The sequence below is a fragment of the Myotis myotis genome, unplaced genomic scaffold (assembly GCF_014108235.1).
Source record: "Myotis myotis isolate mMyoMyo1 unplaced genomic scaffold, mMyoMyo1.p scaffold_m19_p_1, whole genome shotgun sequence".
NCBI lineage: Eukaryota > Metazoa > Chordata > Mammalia > Chiroptera > Vespertilionidae > Myotis > Myotis myotis.
The window spans coordinates 129,051,901-129,079,382 of record NW_023416313.1 but is presented as its reverse complement, the minus strand read 5'-3'; the positions used below and the strand labels follow the sequence as shown (position 1 = coordinate 129,079,382).

Below are 27,482 nucleotides of genomic sequence, written 5' to 3'. Positions count from 1 at the left end.
CATATCACCTCACACCTGTCAGAATGGCTATCATCAATAAATCATTAAACAACTGTTGGCAACAATGTGGAGAAAAGGGAACCTACATTCCCTGTTGGTGTGAATGCAGATCGGTATAGCCACAGTAGAAAACAGTGTGAAGTTTCCTCAAAGAGTTAAAAATGGAACTGCCTTAAGAGCCAGGGATTCCACTTCTGGGAATATATCCAAAGAAACCTGAAACACTAATTCAAAAGAGTATATGCACCTCTGTGTTCATTGTAGCGTTATTTACAACTAGTGTCCTGGTGCATGAATTCATGCACATTGAAAGGAAATTAACTAGAAGAAATATTTTAATATCATTATTCACCCTATCTCTATAATAGAAGGGTCAACCAAATTCACGATCGACAATGACACGCGTGCAATTGGCGCCACTCAGAGCTTTATATGTATCGCACATGCGCGAGTCAACTTAGCCTTTTATATATATAGATAGCTAAGACTTGGAAGCAGCCCATCAGTAGATGAGTGAAAAAAAAAGCAGGGGACATTTACAGAAATGGAATACTACTCAGTCATAAAAAAGAAGGAAGTCTTACCTTTTGTGACAGCATGAAAGGACCTGAAGAGTATTATGCTAAGTGAAATAAGCCACTTAGAGAAAGACAAATACCATATGATTTCACTTACATATGGAATCTAATGAACAAAATAAACTAGCAAACAAAATAGAAACAAACTCATAGATACAGAGAACACTCTGACAGCTGTCACATGGGGAGGCTGTTTGTGGTGGGGGCCCAGTCAAAAAGATGAAAAGATTAAGAAAAAAGAAAAACTCATAGACACAGACAATAATATGGTGATTACCAGAGGAAAAAGGGGGGTGGGGGGAGAGGAGATAGAAGAAGGTAAAAGGGGGATAAATGGTGATGGAAAGAGGCTTGATTTTGGGTGGGGAACACACTATACAATATACAGATGTATAGAATTGTACATCTGAAACCTACATAACATTATTAATCAATGTCATCCAATAAATTCAGTAAAAATTTTTAAAAAATAAAGGATTCAGCAATACCATGAAGAAGGTTTTTCAGCAAAGCAATGTGATCAGAATAGTTTGGTGCACAGGCAAATGAAAAAAAGAGCCAGTACGTAAAGACTGGGCATTAGTATGAAAAAATAAACCCAGCCCTGGCCAGTGTGGCTCAGTTGGTTGGAGCATCATCCTGAAAGGTTGCCAGTTTGACTCCTGGTCAGGACACATACCTAGGTGGCAGATTTGGTCCCCGGTAGGGGCGACTACTGGTGGCAACTGATTGATATTTCTCTCATACATCAACCTCTCTCTCTCTCTCTCTCTCTCTCTCTCTCTCTCTCTCTCTCTCCCCCCCCCTTCCCATATCTCTAGATCAACAAAACATATCTTCAGGTAAAAAGAAAGAAAAAAGATAAAAGAAAGATGCAGACATAACAAACAAACCCAAAGTTGGCAAATTCAAATTTTATAAATATTTATACTAACAAACATGAAAAATTATGACTCCATTCCCCTTCACCCCAGTAACTGCCTTTATGTTGTGTTAGTTCAGTCTAAACTGCCTTTTCAGAACTTTAAAGAAATACATTCAATAACAATAATTCTGACAGGCAAGATGATTTTTTAAATATTTTGTTCTGTTTTTTGATATTCAGAAGGGACTATATACTTTAAAATTTTAAGTAAAATAATCCTCTACCTAATTACCCAATTATAACTATTTATTGCTTATCTTTAATCAACATATTTCCCAAAAGTTATATAATACAAGACCTCAAGAACACTACATACATCAATTACTGCTTCTTTAAAAAGTACAGTTTAATATTCATAGAAATACATTTTAAAAACTCTTACCCATATTGCAAGTTTAGCCTTATTTCCATCCACTGAAATTGTTTTCACCTTAAAGTCAACACCTTGAAAAAAATAAAAATTTTGGTAAGAATCCCAGTAAAATATATTTTTAAAATAAATTACCTATAAAAAGTCACTTTATCAAATGCCCTAATTTACACCCAAAGTGCTTAGAGTTATGGACGTAAAGATAAAAGTGTCACTAAATTTCAGCACCTTATGATTTAGTTAGGATAAATGAAAACCAGATGCTTGAAGAATTCAAACATTCACCTACCTGTACTTCTTGAAAAAATAAAAATGTTATTGAAAAAATAAAATTCAATGTAAGGTGGGCATTAAATATGCACATTAATAGCCAAGAGTTGGAATATTCACAGTGCTAATGTAGAAAAGACTTATCTATGGCTGACTGTGGAGCCGGGCAATTTTCAGAGGCTCCCAAAGCATATACACACTATATTAAGAGTACTGTTCATAGCTGACCAACCCCAAAATCGGATTCTGACTGTAAGCAACTTGAAGGACTGTAAAAATATAAAGGAGCCATTCACACTCCTTGTCTTGTAAATTCTTTCTTTGTTTTTATCCTATAAAACAGTATTAGTTTTGTATAACCTTATCAATGATTACTTGCTACTGCACAATTTCCAAAAGAGAATTTACACACCAAAACATTTGTGCCCAACCCATTAAGAATCTTCATTCATGCAAGAGGGATGTTCAAAGTTCTGTAAAAATCTTCTATTGGTATTAATTTATGTAACAAGAAGAGCTTCATAAAAAGTCACATGAGATTTTACTACAGCAACCCAAAAAAAACCTCCTTTTCAGGAAAAGGAATTGTCACATGCCATCTGGTTTAAATGAACAGTATCCATATATCTTTAAATAGGACCAAAAATAATATGCTGTCTACCCAACCGGCCAGAGGGAAAACATTAGCTCAAGAGGCTTGGGAAAAAACTTACAAAAGATCTTACTTATTTGCTTGTCACAATTAATTCAGAAAGCCACAGCTAAGATGAATAGCACCCTCATATACTAAATGCTTAATAGAACACCTGTCATCAATAAAAAAATATATAGTAGTAATTCTTGGATGATTTCCGGTAATTCACTACATATACAAATAAGGTACTAAAAATGCATTTCAAAATGTGTTCTATACCAGGTTTTTCTGTGTGCCAAAGATTAAGAAAAGAAAGTTTGGTGTTTTGGGCTAGAGTGATAAAGCAGTGGATAAAGTCATGCCTAGAATGATGTGCAACCATTAGTTAAAGGATAGTGCCAATTACATAGTCTAAGGAAAACCTTAGTTTCTTTGCAGTCAAAAACAACAACAACAAAAAAAAACAAAGAAAAAAATCCCATGTTAAATAATCTGGTATTCACCAGGTTCTAGGTTAAAAAAAAAAGAAAAAGAAATTACGCCACACCATCTACATAAAAAATATAAAATTACTTACATTTTATTCATATCACTTTAAAAAATAAAACAAAACCTAAGAAAATCCATGACAGAAAGGGTTCTGACTTGGTGCAGGTACTAAACGAAGGCCATTGGTAGACACTAGGGAGAGATAGCCTGTCATACATATTCTACAGTTAAATTTTCAAGGTTTTTCAGATAGTGAAGAACTTTTGTTTCCCTCCTTAATATCCTGACAGAATGATCAGGGGAATGCTGGCCTTTCTGCTAACTACTGGTTAAAAGAAACTCATTGTTCCCAGAATGTTTGTTTTCCTCCTCCCCAATCTCCTTCCTATTTTATAATTTCCTGTTTTTGCACGTTTGTGGAAAGCCTAATTCCTTTCTCTATAATGTGTAATTTGCATGTTGATAATTATCTCCAAGATATTCTTCTAACATATTAGTTCTGAAAGTTACAGAGAACACACTTCAGGAAACTGCCCACTTAAATCCTACCATCAAAGTCAACAGACACTGTTAGCCTGACAGAGCACCTCATCTGGATTCAGACCCAAGTCCCCCATTCATCTTCCCTTGTCTCCTCTGGTAATTCTCATGTGCTGACATTGAGCTCCTTAGCTCTCATATGTTTAAATTGTTTCTTCATCAAGGCTGGTTTCCAAGTAGCTGTTAATTAGTTTTCATTGGTGGCAGCGGTAGGAATCTTTTTGATAAATTTGACTTTGCCGACTTCTAACTAGATTTGATTAAACTGTCTTTCCAACCTCTTCAGGTGGATAACAAGGAGCTCATAATAGAAGCAGAATTTCTAGGGAAAAAACACTCCCGTGTTTCTCCTCTAGTACAATAATGAACATTTACAGATATGTGCGCTGTAAGAAGCAATTCTCGAACTCTCCAGGGACACCAGTGGGGCGTCCTACAATTCAATCCAGCTCTGATTCTACCTAACTGGAATTAGAGTCAGATCCTACGGAGCAAAGGCTCAGTTCCACAAGACTGCTATACTCATCATTTCAGATGCCAATCGCAAATCCAAGTTATCTGTGCTTCTGACCAATTGGCTATAAATCAGAGCGTCCCATGATCCCCTCTTCAATTCGATTAATTTGTGATAGTAGCTCACAGAACTCAGGAAAACTGTTTGCTTACTAGATTATCATCTATATATATAAAAGGCTAATGTGCTAAGTGTCTGACCGTCCAACCGGTCACTATGACATGCACTGACCACCAGGGGGCAGACGCTCAACATAGGAGCTGCCAAGCTGCAGTGAGTTGGCAGCAGCGGTTCTCAGGTGACGCACCCTGAAACCAGAGAAGAGGGAGCCTGATTCCTCGCGGACTGCGATTCCACCTTCGGCCGTGGGTTATGTTGTTGCTGGGGCACTGTTGGCCCCAAATCTGGTTTACTCCACACTTGCATTTGTGTTCCACACCCTGTACAACAGCAACTTTGCAGAGTACCCTCTCGCACTCCAGGACCACTTGGGGGATGTTGAAGAGCCAGTTTCAGCCCGATCCCTGCAGGCCAGGCTGAAGGACCCCATCTGCCAGAGGGACCGCACTCACTCCGCAGATGCCAGGGAGAGACTGTGGAAGGTTGGCTCCAGGGCGTTTCCGGCCCATCTCGCCCAGTCCTACCCCGCTGGCCACCTTCTAATTAATTTTCTTTCCATGTACACAAATCTGTGCACTGGGTCACTAATCCTATCTAATAAAAGAGAAACATGGTAATTAGCATACGACCGCTGCCCTTCCCATTGGCTAATCAGGGTGATATGCAAATTAACTGCCAGCCAAGATGGCGGCCGGCAGCCAGGCAGCTTAAAGCGAACATGAGGCTTGCTTGCTTCAGTGACGGAGGACTCCAACGTTCCCCACCTGCTGCTGCAGGCCTCTGAGCTGCAACTCTAAGCAACTATGTTACAAATATAAAAGCTAAACAGGAGAACCAAGATGGCGGCATAGGTTAACGCCAGAGATTCCTGCCTTGAACAACCAAATCAAAACACACCTAAAAGACGGAATGGACATCATCCAGAACCACAGGAAGGCTGGCTGAGTGGAAATTCTACAACTAGGAGGAAAGAGAATATCATACCCAGACTCAGAGGAGGCGCAGTGCTGAAGTGAAATACTCAGGTACGGAGTGTGCGCGGAGCGGGCGGGAGGCGGAGGGCACGGTTGGTGCTTTCAATCGGGAGGGAGTCTCAGATTCTGAGCTCCAGATCCGGGCGAGTCTCTAGGGACCCAGACTCAAACGGGAGAAGCAGGACTGTCTGGCTTCAGTCGGAACTCGAAGGCAGCTTTCTCTCCGAGGTTTGCAGCGGTTGCTGGGACTCTGTGAGGCAGAGCCCCTAGGGACGGAACTGAGAGCCGCCATAACTGCTCTCTGCCGCCCACCCTGTTGATCCCGAGCCCTGCGCAGAGCCATTTGCCAGAGAGCCTCAGGCAAAGGCTAGATTAGCACCTCCCTAGAGGACAGAAGTTTTCCCACTGCAGACACAGCTGATTCTCACAGCCACCTGGCCTGGAGGTCAAATCCCCCTAGTATTAACTACAACAATCAAGACTTAACTACAGAAGGACTGCACACAAAGACCACTAGGGGGTGCACCAAGAAAGCATAAAAAATGCGGAGACAAAGAAACAGGACAAAACTGTCAATGGAGGATATTCAGTTCAGAACCACACTTTTAAGGTCTCTCAAGAACTGTCTAGAAGCCGCTGATAAACTTAATGAGATCCTCAACAAATCTAATGAGACCCTCGATGTTATGACAAAGAACCAACTAGAAATTAAACATACACGGACTGAAATAACGAATATTATACAGACTCCCAACAGTAGACCAGAGGACCGCAAGAATCAAGGCAAAGATTTGAAATGCAAAGAAGCTAAAAACACCCAACTGGAAAAGCAAAATGAAAAAAGAATCCGAAAATACAAAGATAGGGTAAGGAGCCTCTGGGACAGCTTCAAGTGTACCAACATCGGAATTATAGGGGTGCCAGAAGATGAGAGAGAGCAAGATATTGAAAACCTATTTGAAGAAATAATGACAGAAAACTTCCCCTACCTGGGGTAAGAAATAGACTTACAAGTCCAGGAAGCACGGAGAACCCCAAACAAAAGGAATCCAAAGAGGACCACACCAAGACACATCATAATTAAAATGCCAAGAGCAAAAGACAAAGAGAGAATCTTAAGAGCAGCAAGAGAAAGAAACTCAGTTACCTACAAGGGAGTACCCATACTGTCAGCTGATTTCTCAACAGAAACTTTGCAGGCCAGAAGGGAATGGCAAGAAATATTCAAAGTGATGAATACCAAGAACCTACAACCAAGATTACTTTATCCAGCAAAGCTATCATTCAGAACTGAAGGTCAGATAAAGAGCTTCACAGATAAGGAAAAGCTAAAGGAGTTCATCACCACCAAACCAGTATTATATGAAATGCTGAAAGGTATCCTTTAAGAAGAGGAAGAAGAAGAAAAAGGTAAAGATACAAATTATGAACAACAAACATGCATCTATCAACAAGTGAATCTAAGAATCAAGTGAATAAATAATCTGGTGATCATAATAGAATCAGGGACATAGAAAGGGAATGGACTGACTATTCTTGGGGGGGAAAGGGGTGTGGGACATGCGGGAAGAGACTGGACAAAAATCGTGCACCTATGGATGAGGACAGTGGGTGGGGAGTGAGGGCGGATGGTGGGGTGGGAACTGGGAGGAGGGGAGTTATGGGGGGAAAAAAGAGGAACAAATGTAATAATCTGAACAATAAAGATTTAATTAAGAAAAAAAAAAAAAAGAAACTTCACGAAGACACCTCGTCATGCTGTGTGTCCACATGTCCCTGCCACACTTTCAGTGCTGTTCAAAAGTAAGAAAAAATAAAGATATATTCTTTATCTTGCATGGGAAAAAAAAAAAAAAAAAAAAAACTAAACAAAACCCCAGAAACCTGCTTTAGTCCGCTGGGCTTCAGCCAGCAGGATCGCAACATTGTTTCACATACATAAGGTAAACAAAGGCCAGAAACCTGCTTTCAGCAGCGGAGGCCTAAGAGCTGGAGCCAAGCCTCAAAGCTAAAGCTGGCCCAGAATAAAAAAAAAAGAAAAAAAGGAGCAGTTGGGAGCTTCAGTCACCCGCCAGCCTGAAAACGGCCCTCAGCCCCTCACCCAGACTGGCCAGGCACCCCAGTGGAGACCCCCACCCTGAAGGATGTGTGACCAGCTGCAAACAGCCATCATCCCCTCACCCAGGCTGGCCAGGCACCCCAGTGGGGACCCCCACCCTGATCCAGGACACCCTTCAGGGAAAACCAGCCGGCCCCCACCCATGCACCAGGCCTCTATCCTATATAGTAAAAGGGTAATATGCCTCCCAGCACCAGGATCAGCAGAGCCGAGGCCTCCCGGCACCAGGATCAGTGTGACAGGGGGCAGCGCCCAAACCCCCTGATCACCCTGCGGTTCTGTGTGTGACATGGGGCGGGGCCACAACCTCCTTATCCGCCCTGCTCTGTTCGTGACAGGGGAAGGCGCCCCAACCCCCTGATCAGCCCTGCTCTGTGCCTGATAGAGGGGAGTTCCCCAACCCCCTGATCGCCCTGCGGCTCTGTGTGTGACAGGGTGCGGCGCCCCAACCCCCTGATCGGCCCTGCTCTGTGTGTGACAGGGGGCAGCGCCCCAACCCCCTGATCGGCCCTGCTCTGTGGGTGATAGAGGGCAGCGCCCCAACCCCACCCCATGGGCCCTGCTCTGTGTGTGATGGGGTAGAGCCATAACCTCCCCATTGGCCCTGCCCTGAGTGTGACAGTGGCGGCGTCCCAACCCCCTGATCAGCCCTGCTCTGTGGGTGACAGGGGGCGGTGCCCCAACTCCCCTATGGGCCCTACTCTGTGAGTGACAGGGCGGAGCTCCTCAACCCCCTGATCGGCCCTGCTCTGTGCGTGACAGGGGGCAGCGCCCAAACCCCCTGATCCGCCCTGCTCTGTGCGTGACAGGGTACGGAGCCCCAACCCCCCTGATGGGCCCCGCTCTGTGCATGACAGGGGCAGCGCCCCAACCCCCTGATTGGCCCTGCTCTGTGCATGACAGGGGGTGGCGCCGCAACCTCCCCATCGACCCTGCCTTGAGTGTGACAGGGAGCGGTGCCCAACCCCCCAAATGGCCCTACCCTGAGCGTGACTGAGAGTGGCATCGCAACCTCCCAATCCGCCCTGCTCTGTGCATGACAGGGGGCGGTGCCCCAACTCCCCAATCAGTCCTGCTCTGAGCCCGACCAGGGGCTGCACCTAGGGATTAGGCCTGCCCTCTGCAACCCGGGAGCAGGCCTAAGCCAACAGGTCGTTATCTCCTGAGGGGTCCCAGACTAGGAGAGGGCACAGGCCAGGCTGAGGGACCCCCTCTCCCCCCCGCCCCTGAGTGCACAAATATTTGTGCACTGGACCTCAAGTTTTATTATAAAAGGATACAACCCAGGAACAGCAAAATGGAAGAGATGCATAGGAAAAGGTATGGTGGGAAGGGGCAAAGGGCTTCCATGCCATGCCCTCCTCCAAGCTCACCATCCTCCCAGCCCCTCCAAATGTTCACTAACATGGAAGCTTGCCCTGTCAGCGCCCCACTTCTACAAGAGTACTGGAAATTCTAGCCAGACCATTAAGAAAGAAAAAGGAAATAAAAGACATTCAAATTGGAAAGGAAGGAGTAAAATTATCTTTGTTCACAGACAACATACTCGTAATATGTAGAAAATTTTAATGATTCTATTCCACATGTACACAAAAAAGGAACTAATAAATGAATACAGCAAAGTTGTAGAATACAAAATCAACACACAAAAATCAGCTGCATCGCCCTAGCTGGTTTGGCTCAGTGAGTAAAGCATCAGCCTGCGGACTGAAGGGTCCCAGGTTCAATTCCGGCCAAGGACACATGCCTGGGTTGTGGGCTCGATCCCCAGTGTGGGGCATGCAGGAGGCAGCCAATCAATGGTTCTCTCTCATCATTGATGTTTCTGTCTCTCTCCCCCTCTCCCTTCCTCTCTGAAATCAATAAAAATATATGTAGTTTTTTTTAAATCAGCTGCATTTCCATATACTAGCAATGAGCAATCCAAAAAGAATATTTTTTAATTCCATTTACAATAACATCAAAGAGAATAAAATATTTAGGAATTAATTTAACCAAAGAGGTTAAATTACACACGCTCACCTACAAACACTGCTGAAAGAAATTAAAGAAGACATGAGATATAAATAAGTGGAAAGACATGTTGTGTTCATGATTGAAAGACTTAACATTGTTAAGATGACAACACTACCCAAAGCGATTTACAGATTCAATACAAGCTCTATAAAAATTCCCAAAGCTTTGCCCTGGCCAGTGTGGCTCAGTTGGTTGGGCATCACCCAGTATATCAAAAGGGCACTGGTTTGATTCCCAGTCTGGGCACATGCCCAGGTTGCAGGCTCTATCCCTAGTTGGGGTATATGTGGGAGGCAGGGAGTCGATGTTTTTCTCTCTCCCTCTCCCTTCCTCTCTCTCTAAAATAAATCTTTAAAAAAAAATTCTGAAAGCTTCTTTGCAGAAATGTTTATGAAGAGGATTTTAGACTCTACCTAAGGATGGGGGCTGGTTTCCAGGGGACCCAACCTTGTGATTAGAAGATTGGAACATTCAGACCTACCCCTGACCTCTGGGGAGGAAGATAAGGGCTGGAGGTTAAATCACTCACTAATTGTCACTGATTTAAACAATGTTGCCTATGTAATAAAGCCTCCATAAAAACCCAAAAGGTGGGAAGTTCAAAGAGCTTCGGGGGGGGGGGGGCCTGACCAGTTTGGCTCAGTGGATAGAGTGTCGGCCTAGAGACTCAGGTTCGATTCCGGTCAAGGGCATGTACCTTGGATGTGGGCACATCCCAGTAGGGGGTGTGCAGGAGGCAGCTGATCGATGTTTCTCTCTCATCGGAGTATCTAACTCTCTATCCCTTTCCCTTCCTCTCTGTAAAAAATCAATAAAATATATTAAAAAAAAAAAAAAAAAAAGAGCTTCCAGGTTGGTGAACACATAGATTTGGGAAGAGTGGTGCATGGAAGCTCTGTAACCCCTTCCCACACATCTTTCCCTATGCATCTCTTCCATCTGCCTGTTCCTTGTATAATAAACCAGTGATCTAATAAGTAAAATGTTTCTCTGATGTGCTCTAGCAATTTAATTGAACCTGAGGAGGGACTCCAGGGAAACTCTGATTTAAAGCCAATCAGTCATAAGTACAGGTGACAACTTGAACTTGTGACTGACATCTTAAGACCAAGGAGGGGGTTGTAGGAACACCCCATGTATAGCGGGTCAGTCAGAAGCATAGGTGACAACCTGGGATTTCCACTGGCATCTGAAGTGGTGGCGAGGAGGGAGTGGGCATATGAAGTGGGAATAGGGGAAGTGAGCAGTCCCATAGGGCTGAACCCTTAATCTGTGGGATCTGACGCTATCTCAGTTACATAATAGCAATAATCTTCTTCTATATATAAAAGGCTAATATGCAAAGTGTCCTTGGGTCAGGACTCGTGTGGAAGACAATCAATTGATGTATCTCTCTCATACAGATGTCTCTTTCCTCTCTCTCTCTCACTCCTGTCACCCCTTCCCTTCCTTCCACTCTCTCTAAAAAAATCAATGGAAAAATAATGGAAAAATATCTTCGGGATTAAAAAATAACAATTAAAAATAAACAGACACACAATAAATGAAAACAAATGAAGCCAGTTCAGAGAAACCATTTTCCCTAACAACAATGCTAGGATCATCCTTACTACATTCTACTCATTAGATCATGAAATTTTAGAGCTGAAAGAAAAATGTACTCTCTCTCACCAAAACTTCTCCATTTACAGATGAAGGCAATGAAGTTAAATGCCTTGCTCAAGATCACAACTATTTCAAGTCAGAGCCCAGACTACTATCTTGCTCTAACACAGCTCTTTCAACTATGACAAGCTATTTCTTGATATCATTATATTGTCATCTACCCCCTAAACATATGATACCAAAATATTTAGCTCTATCTTTTCATATATTCTAAGAAGCTCATGCGACAAGTCACTCTCAGACAATCTAAATTTCATTTTAAAAAGGCATTCAGGTATCACTGTTCCTAACAATCTTTAATAACTAATATTGGTAAGTATGTTGAGTTCAGAATTCATGCCAGATACTGTAGTAATGCTAAAAATACCAAATTACTGTAAGGTGACACTGTTAGGTCTATGATGATAGAGACCAACTTTGTATTATTCATCATTATAACCCCACCTCTTAGGATAGTGCCTGGCATACAATAAATATTCTAATAATTGACTGCTGCTGAATAAAAGACCATCTACAGTACAGGAATGAAACTGTGTTTGCAGATAAGCATATTATACACAATGTTAATAAAGTGTCATGAGACAATAGATTAGAAAGTTATTTTTACTTGGTGAGAGCTACAAAGGCTTCAGAAATTTAATGACATCAAAGTTAAGCTTTGGAAGACAAATAAGATTTCAACAGACATAGAAGTAATGGGTTAGAGGAAGAAGGGTAGGGTGAGTTAAATTAAACAGCCTGAAGGCAAGATATTTGGCATTTCTACTGAATTTTTAAACACAGGCTTACCTATTGTTGCTGCAAGTTCTGGATCAAAAGTATCATCTGTGAACCTCAAGAGCAGGCTAAAAGAGATGTTAAAAAGACAGATTAAAAATTTGACTTTTCTTTATAATCATTTGATAAATGTGCTCATGGTTGTTATATTTAGTCACAAATAGATGCATATGAGAATAGCTGATGTAGGTCTGCTCCCAAAATATTACCTCAGTGCAGGTATACACAGATGAATTAAATTATTGGAAAGGTAATTAAAGAATCCCCATGCTTTCAAAGAACACAAAGTAGTTCGTATTAGAAAACATTCCCATGCTTCCTTATATAATTCCCCAAGTGTGAAAAGGTTTGTTGTAACTTTCCTGGTATAAACTTCTGAGAAAATGATATAACAACATATGATGCTTTAACTGACATGGACAAAAGGGAGAAAAATAAGTCTCTCTAAATACAACAAATTAATTTTTTAAAAAATACGATGTGTAATCCACTCTGAATTTAAATAAAAACAGAAAGGTGTGAATGTCTAGCATTTTGTAATACATAGTATGACTACTACCTAAGTGGGATAAAAGGATATACTAGTAAAAAGTGAGGGCATATGTCCAGAGTACATATATTCTGGCAAATGATATGCAGGGTATGTGAAATCAAGTAGGCAATAGGGAGCTACTGAAGAGTTTTTTAAAAAGGAAAGGCAAAAACTGCTCTACATTTTGAAAAGTTATGCCAGAAAAAAAAAGGTAGAAAAATCAACAGAAGACAACTGCCATGGTTATGGTAAGAGATTAATGAAGAACTAAACTAGGAAATGGTAAAGAAACTAAAAAGGAAGGGGTGAAATGAAAGCAAAAAATACCAGTGTAGAAGAATATTCTAAGATTTTACATCTCCTAAGATTATTTTATTTAATACTAGAGGCCCAGTGCACAGATTCGTGCACTGGTGGGGGGTCCCTTAGCCTGGCCTGCGCCCTCTCGCAGTCTGGGACCTCGGGGGATGTCTACCTAAGCCGGCAGTAAGACTCTCACAGTCTGGGGCTCTCGCAGTCCCGGACCCCTTGCTCCTTACCACCCCCCTGCAGCAGAGGCAGGAGAGGCTCCCGCCACTGCGGCTGCACTCACCAGCCATGAGCCTAGCTTCTGGCTGAGCAGCACTTCCCCTGTGGGAGCACACTGCCACCACGGGACAGCTCCTGCACGTCATAGCGACCAGTCATTCCACCATTTGGTCTATTTGCATATTAGGGTTTTATTATATAGGATGAGGCAGAAGGGTCAGTTATTAGAAGCTCTTCAAAAATAAAGCCTAAGCTTTTGTTAAAGCCCTAGATTTATAGTTAATCAATCTTCCCTCACATTACCTCCTAAAGTAGGACAAGACTGTTCTATTGACCTGCTTGCATTAATAAAATCAAGGCAGCAGATATCAGATGTCTTGAGTTGTACAAAAATATTTCTATAGGCTGCAATTATTGCTGTTAGAGATTTTTTCTTTTTTTTTTGGTCCACGGAGTATATTGCAAAACACAGTGGCCTCCTGAGAATTCCTAAGCCCAGTAACATTGATTGTATTTGAAGAATTAACTGTCCTTTTCTTAATTTTGCTTTCTTGTGTTTACCATAAAAATCAGCACCTAAAAAGCAAAGAAGAGTCAAATTGTAGATTTTTCTACTTAACATTGAGCCCACTTGACTATAACTAATTTTACTTACTTTCAACATGACTTAGGTGAGAGCAGTAATTAAGAATCTTAAAATAGTTACAAAAATTTTCTTCTCTCTGCAACATTAAACTTTAATAAAAGTGAAAATGTCATTAAAAATTTCAGTTATCCATAATTTAAGATTAGAAAAGGTATGTATCTATACTTGGTCACCACAGAAAATATCATTACAAAAACATAGGTTAACATAACCTTTTAGAGCAGCAGCAGTAATAATAATGACAATACCTGAATAATATAAATAACAATGCACTGGCTATTATTTACTGAACATAGACAATGTGCCAGACAAGGAGCCAGGGGTTGTTCTTACGTTAATTGCTAATTCTTACAATATCCCTTGTCTTCAATGATATTTTGTCAGGAAAGGCAAGGAATTAGTATGGTGCAAAGTAACAAATTTTAAAACAGGTTCTTAATATAAATCAGCAGATCTTAGCCAAGGATACACTGGTAGCTCAAAATGCATCCAAAATTCTATGCATGCATTCTTGTAGCCAGAGAGTCCATGTCTCTATTGGATTTTGAAAGGAATCCACAACTTGAAAATAATTAAGAACCAGTGCTTTGAAAAAGAAGAAGCAAAACACTCCCCATGCAGAGCTAAAGATGGAAGGAGTAACTACCACCACTCCACTAAGAGATCAAATTTATAATAAACTAGAGGCCCAGTGCACGAAATTCGTTTAAGAGTAGGCCTTCCTTCCCCCGGCTGCTGGCACCAGCTTCCCTCCGGCCACAGGCAGGCACCCAGGACCCAGGCTTCCCTGGCAGCCCCAGCTTCGTCCGGAAGGTTATCTGGAAGGACATCTGGAAGGTTGTCCGGAGGGACATCTGGAAGGATGTCTGGTCTAATTAGCATATTACCCTTTTATTATTATAGTGAGATTATAAATAATCTGCATTTCTCAACTTACAAGTTAAATCAGCCAAAAAGGATGGGGATACAAGGGACATAGGAGAGGCAGCAACTTGGATAATAGATCTCTAGAATCCATTCTAGTCTCTGAAACACTTTTCAATGTCTTTATTTCACCCTGGCTAGCCCTAGATCAAAGAATCTTATACATTTAACATTAAATAGGGTTTGAGAGATTTCTATTCCAACTTCATTTTTCAAATGAAGAAAGTCTAAAGTGTTCAAGTATCACACATGAGGTCACACCAAGTGGCAGCACTAGTTTCTTAATCCTAATCTCCTGGTTGCTAACAGACATGTTTATTACACTGCAAGAGTCTGAAATAAACTGAAAATTTAACCCATTAAGTTGAATTAGTTAAGATATCCTTTGTTGTGCAATGATTTCTCAACAACACAAGTGATATCTCATTTCCACTAACTCTAAATCTCTAAAGAAATATAAATGAACTACTGATTAGAAGAAGCCATTAAGATTATACCCATGACATATGCTTTGTACTAACTCACCTTAAAAAGCATAGACTCCCATTTTAGTACAGTTATTTATTCTCATCTTATCCAGAAAGATAAGTGTTGTTTTCCATTACACATTACATATACAATAATGTATATCTAGCTAGAAAAAATAAGCCAGCTTTCTTCCTAAATGCAATTCTCCCTTGAAAGAGACAGTTAAAAGTGTTAAAACTTTGTAGTGAGCAATTGATAACTCACCACGAAGTACTGAGAAAAATTTTGGGAGCAGATTAGATCCAAATAAGTTTGTATGAGAGAAGGGAACCAAAGAAGCCAATAATTACACTTAACAAATTTTACTCTAGAGAGGAATAACCACAATTAGGTAAATACTGTACTTCCAGTTAACCTTCCAGAAAATTATAACACAGCTTAACTAGTCATCTATCTAACACATTTAGAAGAAGTGCCAATCAACCATGTATTAGGTCGGAGCACATGAAATGGCATTCAACTATTAATGACTTCAAAATCAGCAATTTCAGAGGCCTTAACTTAAATGAGAGTCAGATCTCAAAAAAAAAAGAAAGGTTACAAGGCTATGGAATTCCTATTAAGACAATATTCAATATGTTAACTAACTTTTTAAAGTTCAAACATAATAGATGGTGATCATAAAATTATTTTATTCAGCCCTAAACACACACACACACACACACACACACACACACACACACACACACACCATACTTTTTGGGTAGCCCATAGTGTTTCAGTAATTTATTCCTTATGTGCAAGTCCCTTAGTCCAATATATACAGAGTACATTAAATGAGGAAAACTATGAAAATGTGTTGTCATGTTTTAAAAACATAAAATTTCAGAATGTACCACAGAATAAGATGTCAAACTTAGGTATCTAAAAAAGTAAGATTTTATGAAGTAACTTCAAAGATAAGTTTACCAGGAGGTATTGCTAAACTGTGAAATTGCTTACAACTCCTGAAGTTTGAATATTGTTTAAAGATCAAGGCACCCCAGAATATAACCTACTCACAATCAAATGGCAAGAAGAACTTCACGGGGAGAACTTTGTTCTAAGACCTGGATGAAATCACTCCCCTCTTGTAATACCCACCCAGCTCCACATCTTACTTTATACTCAGCTCTAACAACTGTCAATGTTATTTCCCCAAGAAAGTGTCAAGGAAGAAAAGGCACACACTAATTTGTTCTTCTACCTCTATATGATGTGGCAGAATGAGAACTAACGATTACCCTTTATTTTCAAAGGTGGCCTACACCTTAAGCTCTCTCATCTTAGACCAACGGGATTGACTCAAGTAGTCAGAAGACCAAAGAGTTCTTTCACAGCTCCCTCATTTTACATACACACACACACACACACACACACGCACGCACGCAATGGGGTGCACCAAAATAGGCCAAGAATATGACCTAAGGTGCCACGAAACTTCCTGCGAAGAACATTACATATTTAGACAAAGGCCAGAGAAATCCCAAAGTGATCACATTACAATGCTTAACTCGCGGGGTGACAGGTCCCCTGAACTCGAGGGGCCTAGACAAGGGCTCGCGCTCGGCAGGACTCGGGCCTAAACTCGGCCGGACTCGGGCCCAAACCTGCCCGCCACGCCCTGTGCTCCTCGCCAGCAACCCGGCCGGCCCTGGGAACTGTTTTCGTGGTGAGCCAGACGGGAAAGCCATCCACGGGACTCGGGCCTGGCGGAGGCCCTGAGCCAGGGCGGCGCGGGGCGCAGGGCGCTGGGCCTCCGGACCGCGAGCTTCGGAGAGAGCCCGCAGGGCGCGAGCGGAGCGGCCGCCGCCGGTTACCGTTCCCGTCGCCGAGAGACAGCGGCCACGGAGGCAGAAAGGCCCCGCCGCCCCCGGCACGGCCCGCAGTCCCGCCTCACCTAGACTTGCCCACGCCACTCTCGCCGATGATGAGGATCTTCAGGGTGGTCAGCACGTCCTCATCCATCCTGACCCTCGTCGGCTCCGAGCTCAGCCGCCCCTATCTGGCCCTCAACCCTTCACCAGGGAAAGCTGCCCGTGCAGGCGCACTGCTCCGCGGCCGCCACCTTCTTTCCCCAGGGGTTATTTAGATTGCTGAAGCCCTACTTCCGCCCTGAGGTAGTTCTGCGCCTGCGCAAACCTAGATAGTTTCCCCCCCCCCCCACCCCTGGCATCCCTTGCGCAAGCGCAGATGGGGAGAGCCGTGTGTGAGTTCACAGACTGCCCGGGCTCTTCCTGCTCCCCAACCCTAACCTAACGCTGCTTCCCTGGGGTACTTGAGAAAGCGCTGAGTTGGGGGAGTAGAATACTCTTTAAAATTTCAGCCCTAGCTGGTCTGGCTCTGTGGGTAGGGCGTTTTCCTGCGGACTGAAGGATCCCTGATCTGATTCCTGTCAAGGGCACATGCCCAGGTTGCAGGCTCCATCCAGGAAGGAGGCGTACAGGAGGCAGCCGATCAGTGATTCTCTCATTATTGATGTTTCTATCTCTCTCTCCCTCTCCCTTCCTCTCTGAAATCAATAAATTTTTTAATAAAAATAAAGAAAAGAAAAGAATTATTTTCAGAAATACATAATTCAACTAGTAATAGGTCTATTTTTTAAATGAATTAATACATATATTTAAATTTTGGAATAAATATTAACAATATAGCCACATACCAGCTCTTTAGAGTCCTCAATATTTGTAAAAGTATCCAATAATTTGTACAACAAAAAAGTTTGAGAACTGTTGCATGGTACTATTCACAACAAGATTAAAAAATTAAAAATAAAATTTTAAGAACCAGGCCTGGATTTATTGATGATGCATGGGACATCATAGACTTACTTTGGCAACACTATATTCTCTTAAATTTTTTACTACTTCTTGGCCACTTCTCAGTTTTTTGTAAGATTCTCTTGTTCACCTTTTTTTTTTTTTAAATCCTCACCCAAGGTTATTTATTTTATTTTATTTTATTAATATATTTTTATTGTTTATAATATTACAGACATCTCCCTTTACCTCCCTCCTCCCAGCCCCTACCACCCCCTAGATCTTCACCACCCTATTGCCCATGTCCATGGGCTATGTATATAAGTATACAAGTTCATTGGTTTATCTCTTCTTACCCACCCAACCCCACATCGAAGTATGTCAGTCTGTTTCATGCCTCCATGCTTCAGGTCTTCTTTTATTGGTCAATTCATTTTGTTCATTAGATTCCACAAATAAGTGAGATAATTTGTCTTTCTCAGATTGGCTTATTTCAATGAGCATAATATTTTCCATGCTGTCCCAAAGGGTAAGAGTGCCCTCTTTTATACAGCTGGGTAGTATTCCAAGGTATAAATGCACCACAGCTTTTTTACCCACTTATCTACTAATGGGTACGTGGGCTGTTTCACAAATCTTAGCTATTGTAAATAACACTGCTATGAACATAGGGTGAATATATTCTTTCTGATTGATATTTGGGGGTTTTTAGGATATATTCCCAGAAGTGGGATCACTGGGTCAAACAGAAGTTCCATTTTTAATTTTTTGAGGAAACTCCGTGCAGTTTTCCACAGTGGCTGCACTAATCTATATTCCCACCAGCACTTGTTTGTTGATTTTTTTATGATAGCCATGCTGACAGGTGTGAGATGATATCTCATTGTTGTTTTAATTTGCATCTCTCTGATGATTAGTGACTGAGCATTTTGTCATATGCTTCTTGGCCATTTGTATGTCCTCTTTGGGGAAATGTCTATTCAGGTTTTCTGCTCATTTTTTAATTGGTACGCCCTTTTGTGAGTTGTATCAGTACTTTGCCTATTTTGGATATTAACCTATCAGATGTATCATTGGTAACTATATTCTCCCATACAGTGGGTTCTCTTTTCATTTTGATGGTAGTCTCTTTTGCTGAGCAGAAGCTTTTTATTTTGATGTAGTCCCATTTGTTGATTTTCTCCTTAGTTTCCTTTGCCCTAGGAGATGTATCGGTAAACATATTGCTATGTGCAATGTCTGAGGTTTTACTGCCTATGTTCTCTCTAAGATTTTTTATGGTTCCATGCCTTACTTTTAAGTCTGTTATCATCTTGAGTTTATTCTTGTGTATGGTGTAAGTTGGTGGTCTAGTTACATCTTTTTGTATGTGTCTATTCAGTTTTCCCAACACCATTTTTGAAGAGACTGTCTTGACTCTATTGTATGTTCTTGCCTCCTTTATCAAATATTAATTGAATATAATGGTATGGGTCATTTTCTAGGGTGTCTGTTATGATCCATTGACCTATATGCCAGTTCTTGTGCCAGTACGAGGCTGTTTTGGTTATAATGGCTTTGTAATATATTTTGATATTCAGTATTGGGATCCCACCTACTTCGTTCTTCTTTCTCAAGATTGCTGCAGCTATTCAGGGTCTTTTATGGTTCCATATAAATTTTTGGAGTATTTTCTCTAGCTCTGTGAAGTATGCTATTGGTATTACAATAGGGATTACATTGAATCTATACATTGCTTTGGATCGTATAGACATTTTAATGATGTTAATTCTTCCAATCCATGAACATGGTACACCCTTCCATTTGTTTGTATCTTCCTCTGTTTCTTTTTTCACTGTCCTATAGTTTTCCAAGTACATGTGTTTTATCTCCTTGGTTACCTTTATTCCTAGGTATCTTATATTTTTTATTGCAATAGTAAATGTGATTGCTTTTTTAGTTTCTCTTTCTGAGAGTTCATTATTGGTCTATAAAAATGCCATCAATTTGTGGATGTTAATTTTGTATCCTGCTATCTTGCCAAATTCATTTATTAAGTCTAGTAGTTTCCTGGTGGAGTCTTTAGGGTTTTTTATGTACAATATCATGTTATCTGCAAATAATGACAGTCTTACTTCCTCCTTTCGAACTTGGATATACCTTTTATCTCTTCTTCTTGTCTGATTGTTGTGGCTAGGACTTCCAGTACTAGCCTATACAATAAAAGCATAATATGCTAAGTGTTCGACTGTTCATTCAATGGTTCGTTCGACCATTCCACCAGTTGCTATGATGCGCACTGACCACCAAGGGATAGACACTCCGACTGATAGGTTAGCTTGCTGCTGGGGTCTGGACGATCAGGACTGGGTGAAATGGGCCAGACATGCCCTGGAGCCCTCCAATGATCCCTCCCTGGCTGGCCTGCCCCTATCGGCCCCAATCAGGACTGGATGAGACAGCCCTGATTGTCCCCGATCACTAGCCAGGCAGAGGGACCCCACCAGTGCAAGAATTCATGCACTGCACCAGAGACTCAGTGTTCAAGAGTGTCTTCTTCCTATTCTTAAGGGAAACACTTTTGGTTATTGCCCATTGAGTATGATGTTGGCTGTAAGTTCGTCATATATGGCCTTTATCATGTTGAGATGTGCTCCCTTTATTCCCACTTTACTGAGAGTTTTTATCAAAATAGGGCTATGCTGTTGTAATAAAGAGACCTCAGAATAGAGTAGTTTAAATAAGATGCTTATTTCTCTCCCACTTAATTGTGCAAACATACAAGGCAATACAGAGTGGTTAGATAGCTGTATTCTAGGTGGTTACCCAGACCCAAGCTAAACTCAACTTGTAGCTTCCATTTCTGGATCCAAGATATCTTATTCTGTTGTTGTTGTTGTCATTTCCCTTCTAGTTGGAAGGGGAATAAATGATGATTTTGGTGTACCGTTCTATGAATTTGTGTTGCCACTACCACAAAACAGTTCCATCTCCTCCTCCAAACTCCCTTATGCCATCCGTTTATATTCACATGCTCCACCAAAGCAACCATTGGCAACCATTGCTTTGTTTTTTATGGTTTTATCATTTTGAGAATGTCATTTAAATTAAATAATATGTATGCAAACCTTTGAGGCCAGTTTTTTTTTTACTCAGAATAATGCTTTTGAGATACATATGAATTATTGCATGTACCAATAGTTTGTTCCTCTTTATAGTTAACACTAGAGGCCCAGTGCACAAAATCCATGCACTGGGGGTGGGGGGAGGGGTCCCTCAGCCTGGCCGGCGGAGAGCAGGCCTAAGCCAGAAGTCGGACATCCCTCTCGCAATCCAGGATCCCTCGCTCCTTACCACCTACTTGCTGGCTGCTCCTTACAGCTCGGAGGCGGGAGAGGCTCCTACCACCGCTGCTGCGCTTGCCAGCCATGAGCCTGGCTTCTGGCTGAGCAGCGCTCCTGGTGTGGAAACACACTGACACCGGGGGGCAACTCCTGCATTGAGCATCTGCCCCCTGGTGGTCAATGCACATCATAGTGACTGGTCATTCTGGTCATTCCACCGTAATGATCGTTTAGGCTTTTATTATATAGACTAGGGGCCCGGTGCACGAAATTCGTACACGGGGGGGGGGGTGTCCCTCAGCCCAGCCTGCCCCCTCTCACATACTGGGAGCCCTCAGGCGTTGACCCCCATCACCCTCCGATCGCCTGATTGGCCCCTTGCCCAGGCCTGATGCCTCCGCCAGAGGTGTCAGGCTTGGACAGGGGACCCCCATCTCCCCCCGATCACTGGCTCTGGCCCCTGCCCAGGATCTCCCTCTGATCACTTGCTCCACCCCCCGCCCAAGCCTGATGCCTCTGACCCAGGCTTCAGGCCTGGGCAAGGGGACCATCATATCCCCCCAATCCCCGGCTCCGCCCCCCACTCAGGCCTGATGCCTCAGCCAGAGGAGTTGACCCTCATCACCCTCCAATCACCAATCACCGGATCAGCCCCTTGACCAGGCCTGAGGCCTCCGGCAGAGGTGTCAGGCCTGGGCAGGGGACCCCCAGCTCCCCGCGGTTGCAGGCTCCGCCCCTGCCCAGGCCTAACGCCTCTGGCCTAGGCGTCTGGCCCAGGCAGCAGGGACCTGCAGTGGCAGCGGGGGGCGCCGCGACATGGGCTTCGCTTTAGGCCCAGGCAAGGGACCCCTAGCTCCTGGGACTGCCAGCTTCGACCGTGCCCAGCTCCCATCACTGGCTCCACCCCTACTTCCTGCTATCACTGGCCAGGGCAGCAAAAGCGCCTGATTCTCCTATCATGGCTGGGGGGCAGGGCAAAGGCGGCCCCAGGTCCGCCTTTGCCCTGCCCCCCAGCTCTTAGCTCCCCCCCTGGGTTTCTGATCACTGTCAGTGGCAGGGGGCTTCTTCCTGCTTTCCCTTTCGCCTCCCTGCAGTGTGCCTACATATGCAAATTAGCCGCCATCTTGTTGGCAGTTAACTGCCAATCTTAGTTGGCAGTTAACTGCCAATCTTAGTTGGCAGTTAACTGCCAATCTTAGTTGGCAGTTAATTTGCATATAGCCCTGATTAGCCAATGAAAACGGTATCGCCGTACGCCAATTACCATTTTTCTCTTTTATTAGTGTAGACTAGAGGCCCATTGCACGAGGAGATTCATGCAATAGGCTTTCCTTCCCCTGGCTGCTGGCACCAGTTTTCCTCCAGCACCCAGGACCCAGGACTTTGCTCTCGCTGCAATGGAGAAGCCAAGCCTCTTCAGTCTTCAGTTGTCTTCAGTCTTCAGTCATCTTCAGTCTTCAGTCTTCACTTGGGCCGGAGCCTTCAGTCTTCACTCCACGCCTGCATATGCAAATTAACTGCTATCTTTGTTGGGTTAATTTGCATACTCATCCTGATTGGCTGGTGGATGTAGTGGAGTGACACCAATTTGCATATTTCTCCTTTATTAGTGTAGATTCCATTGTATGGTTGTAATGTAATGAGTTTATTCATTATCCACTGAGGAACATTTGTTTCCATTTTTTGGAAATTCTGACTAGAAGCTTAGGAATTTTTCTTCTAAAAGTTTCTGAGATGTTATTATGAATGGCTGTTGAATTTAGTCAACTGCTTTTCTGCATCAATTGGTATGAACATTTGGCCTGTTAAGACAGGAAGTTACATTGAATGATTTTTTTACTATCAAACTACCTTTACATTCCCAGATAAACTACAGTTAGCTTAAGTGTACTATTTTTTAATATATTATTGGATTCAATTGGCTAATATTTTCTTTAAAACTTTTGTGTCTACAGTTTTAGAAGAAATTGGTCTATACTTTTCTTTGTCAGTACTGTATTTGTCTAGTTTTGGTTTAAGGTAATGCTGGCCTCATAAAATGAGTTAGAAAAGTGTTCTCTTTTCTGTTTTCTGGAAGAGATTGTGGAGAATTGAATTAAGCTCTACTTGAACTTAACTCTTTCTTAACTATTTAGTTGAATTCACCAGTGAAGTTACTCAGGCATGGTGTTTTTATTTTTAGGGAGGTTATTTTTTATTGATATTATTTATTTAGAAGTTGAGTAGAATTGGTGATATTTCTATTTTACTTGTTTGGTAGAATATATTAATAAAAGTATTTGAGGCTAGCTATTTCTATTTCAGAAATTTATAAACTGGGTATTAGTTATGTAAAATAGTTATAGAATCATTCAGGTTATCTGTTTCATCATGGGTTAGTTTTAGTAGTTTGTGTTTTTTGAGGAATTAGTCCGTTTAAGCTCTTGAATTTATGTGAGCAATTATCCTTTTAATGTATCCAGGGTATATAGTGTGTTCTCCTCTTTTTTCCCCTGATAGATGGTAATTTGTGACTTCAAACTTGTTTTTATTTGTCACTCTTGCTAGAGGTTTATCACATTTATTAATTTTTTCAAAGACACAGCTTTTAGCTTCATTGATCTTTCTCTAGTTTTTGTTACTACTTTCATTTATATCTCTTCTTATCTTTATTATTTCCTTCATTCTGCTTACTTTAGATTTATTTTTCTTGTTTTTCTGGTTTCACATAAGGAAGTTTAGGTTAGTGACTTGTTATCTCCCTTCTAAATATAAGTATTTAATACTGGAAAATTCCTACTAAGCACTGATTTAGCAGCATCCCAGAAATTTAGATGTGCTATACTCTTCTTTTGTTTCGTTTGAAAACATTTTATTTCCCTTGAGACTTTCTCTTTGACCCACAAATTATGTAAATGTTTGTGGCTTAATTCCCATGTATTAGGTGATCATCCTGTTATTTTTCCATTATTGATTTCTAGTTTGATGTCATTGTGGTCAGACAACCATTTCTATGACGTCAACTATTCTAAATTTAAGATTTGTTTTGTGACTGAGGATGTGGTTTATCCTGTTAAAGGTTCCATGTACAACTGAAATTGAATGAATATTCTACTGGTTTGGGGTGGTGTGTTTTATTGCCGGAAGCTTGTCCATCCTTGCTGCTTGACACAGTTGCTGCAGGGAAGAAACATCTGCACAGCATATGTTTCAAGGGACCTGGCGTATATGGCGTACTGTTCTTAACACATTGTTTGCGGGTAGTTTTTATCGCGCGCTAACAGGTACCGCGGGCCATTTTTGCTAATTTTTTGCGCAAATGGCAACGTTCAGTAAAATTACAATAACTTTAGTTTACGTATTTATACATTACCCGCATTCTACCACTAGTCTATAAAAAACGTATTAATATGTGTCCCGCGCTCTACTACACTGGTAGAACGTATAAATACGTAAAACGTGTAAACACGTTTCCCGCATACAATGTGTTAATATGTTTGCTCCCCTTCTTAGCACTATGTGTTTTAACCAAGGTCACCTCTTCAAGAAAGGTTGTTTCCCCAGGTAGGGATTTTTCCCTGAAGTTAGGGAGGGAATAAACCCCTTAACTAAGTGCCAGGCGGGTAGTTAATCACTTCAACTATGAACAATCACGCTTAAGCTACATAATCTTTACTCCCTTGAATGGAGATAAGAAAGGCTCTAACCTTTGGAATAGAAATTGATAGGATTAAAATCAACTGGTATAAAGACAGATGTAACAAGACAATAAACACAGAACCTGGCAGGAGAACCTGGCTAGGCTGCTGATCAACTGAACGCTGTCTCCATGTCATTCCTTCTTCGCCGACTCCGTCCACACCTTTGGGAACCCCTGGACCTGCTGGGGTTGGACCCCAACATTTTATAAATGTAAATTAACAACAATGATAGTGTTGTTCAATTTTTTAATGTGCTGGCTGATTTTCTATCTACTGTCAGAGAAGAATAATGATCTATTTCTCCTTTTTTCTTCTATCAGTTTTGCTTCATGTATTTTGAAGCTTCATTGCTAGATGTGTAAAAAATAATAAAGGGAACCACTTTAAAATGGAGCCAGAGCTTCCAATCCACAGAAAATGCCTACACATCTTTTTAAAAATATTTTTTTATTGATTTTTGAGAGAAAGGAAGGGAGATGGATAGAGAGATAGAAACATTGATGAGATAGAAACATCGATGAGAGAGGGACATAATTGATCTGCTGCCTCCTGCATGCCCCCTAACTGGGGATTGAGCCCACAACCCAGGCATGTTCCCTGACCAGGAATTGGTTCCTGGGTTGACAATCAATCACTGAGCAATACTGGCTGGGCTACACTTTTTTTTTTTTAATTTATTGACTGATGAGAGAGACACACAGAGAGAGAAACATTGATTTGTTGTTCCACTTACTAGTATTTATTAGTTGCTTCTTGTATGTGCCCTGACCAGGTATTGACCCACAATCTTGGCATATTAGAACATGGCTCTAACCAACTGAGCTACCTGTCCAGGGCTTACTTTATACATCTTATGTCTCAAACCTTTGGAATGTTAAAACAGGGCAAGTCACTCTCCAATGTTATTGCACATGAAATATCTCATAGTTGGACAGGAAATCTAGTGACCAACAAAACTTGGGATCACTTTTGGTTAAATGAAGGACATACACTATACTTGGAATTCCACATTTGCGGACAGTTGTTTGGTGAAAAGTTCAGACATTTTCATGCTTGGGAGGATGGGGAGAACTATAGAATTCGATAAAGACTTTTGGGGATACACATCCTTTCACCAAACTTGTGGTTGATCTGGAGAATGTAGACCCTGATATCGCATATTCTTCAGTTCCTATGAAAAGGGCTTTACTTTACTCTTTTACCTTGAGCAGCTTCTTGGAGGACCAGAGGTTTTCCTAGGATTCCTGAAGGCTTATGTTGAGAAATTTTCCTTCCAGAGCATAACCACTGATGACTGGAAGGACTTCCTGTATTCTCACTTTAAAGATAAGGTTGATATTCTCAACCAAGTCGACTGGAACACCTGGCTCTACTCTCCTGGACTGCCTCCTGTAAAACCCAATTATGATATGACCCTGACAAATGCTTGTATTGCCTTAAGTCAAAGATGGATTACTGCCAAAGAAGATGATTTAAGTTCATTCAACTCAGCAGACCTGAAAGATCTCTCTGCTCATCAGTTGAATGAATTTGTAGCACAGATGCTTCAGAAAGCACCTCTTCCATGGGGACACATAAAGCAAATGCGAGGGGTGTACAACTTAAATGCCATTAACAATTCTGAAATAGGATTCAGATGGTTGCAACTCTGCATTCAATTGAAATGGGAGGAAGCAATTCTTTTGGCTCTAAAAATGGTGACTAAACAAGGAAGAATGAAGTTCACATGATCCTTATTCAAGGACCTGGCTGCCTTTGACAAGTCCCATGATCAAGCCCTCCATACCTACCAAGAGCACAAAGCAAGTATGCACCCTATGACTGCCATGCTGGTGGGCAAGGATTTAAACGTGGATTAAGTACCTGTTTGATGCTCATGAATTCATAAAGAAATATGAAACTTCAGCTCATATTGTAACAAAAAAAGAAAAGAAATCATCAACAAATTGAAAGGGGATACCACTGTGTGGAAGAACATATTTGCCAATAATACATCTAATAAGGTGTATATAAATATATAAATATATAAAGAACTCATACAACTTAACAAAATGAAGACAAACAATCCAATTGAAAAAATGGGCAAAGGACCTAAATAGACACTTCTCCAAAAATGATATACAGATGGCCAAGAGATACAATAAAAAATGCTCAAAGTCACTGATCATCAAAGAGATGAAAATTAAAATGTCAATGAGATATTGCCTCACACCTGTCAGAATGGCTACTATCAAATCAACAAATGACAAGTGCTGGCAAGGATGTGGAGAAAAGGGAACCATAATCCTGGTGGGAATGCAGACTGGTGCAGCCCCACTGTGGAAAACAGTATGGAGTTTCTTCAAACAATTAAAAAATGGAACTCCCATTTGACCCAGTCATCCCACTTCTAGAAATATATCCTAAGATTTCTAAAACGCCAATCAGAAAGAATAGATGAACTGCTATGTTCATAGCAGTGCTATTTACAATAGCTAAGTTCTGGAAACAGCCTAAGTGCCCATCAGTAGATGAGTAGGTAAAAAAGCTGTGGAACATTTACACCATGGAATACTATGCAGCTATAAAAAAGAAGGATCTGCCCTAACTGGT

At 41.6% G+C, this 27,482-nt stretch overlaps 1 protein-coding gene and 1 pseudogene across 2 annotated transcripts in view; one reads left to right on the top strand and one right to left on the bottom strand.

The window, feature by feature from the left end:
- The window catches only part of RAB18 (RAB18, member RAS oncogene family), a 37,172-nt gene extending 19,935 nt beyond the window's left edge, over positions 1–17,237 (bottom strand). The window contains exons 1-3 of one of the 2 annotated variants that reach the window (XM_036352062.1): positions 17,029–17,237; positions 12,004–12,059; positions 1,886–1,947 (exon numbers count right to left, since the gene is read on the bottom strand). In XM_036352062.1, the coding sequence (XP_036207955.1) occupies positions 1,886–1,947; positions 12,004–12,059; positions 17,029–17,096 (186 nt within the window). In that variant the 5' untranslated portion in view covers positions 17,097–17,237. The remainder of the gene's footprint in view (positions 1–1,885; positions 1,948–12,003; positions 12,060–17,028) is intronic. The other variant, XM_036352052.1, reaches the window with a different exon arrangement.
- An 8,506-nt stretch (positions 17,238–25,743) lies between these two features.
- LOC118670367 lies at positions 25,744–26,749 on the top strand (annotated as a pseudogene).
- Positions 26,750–27,482: the final 733 nt, after the last annotated feature.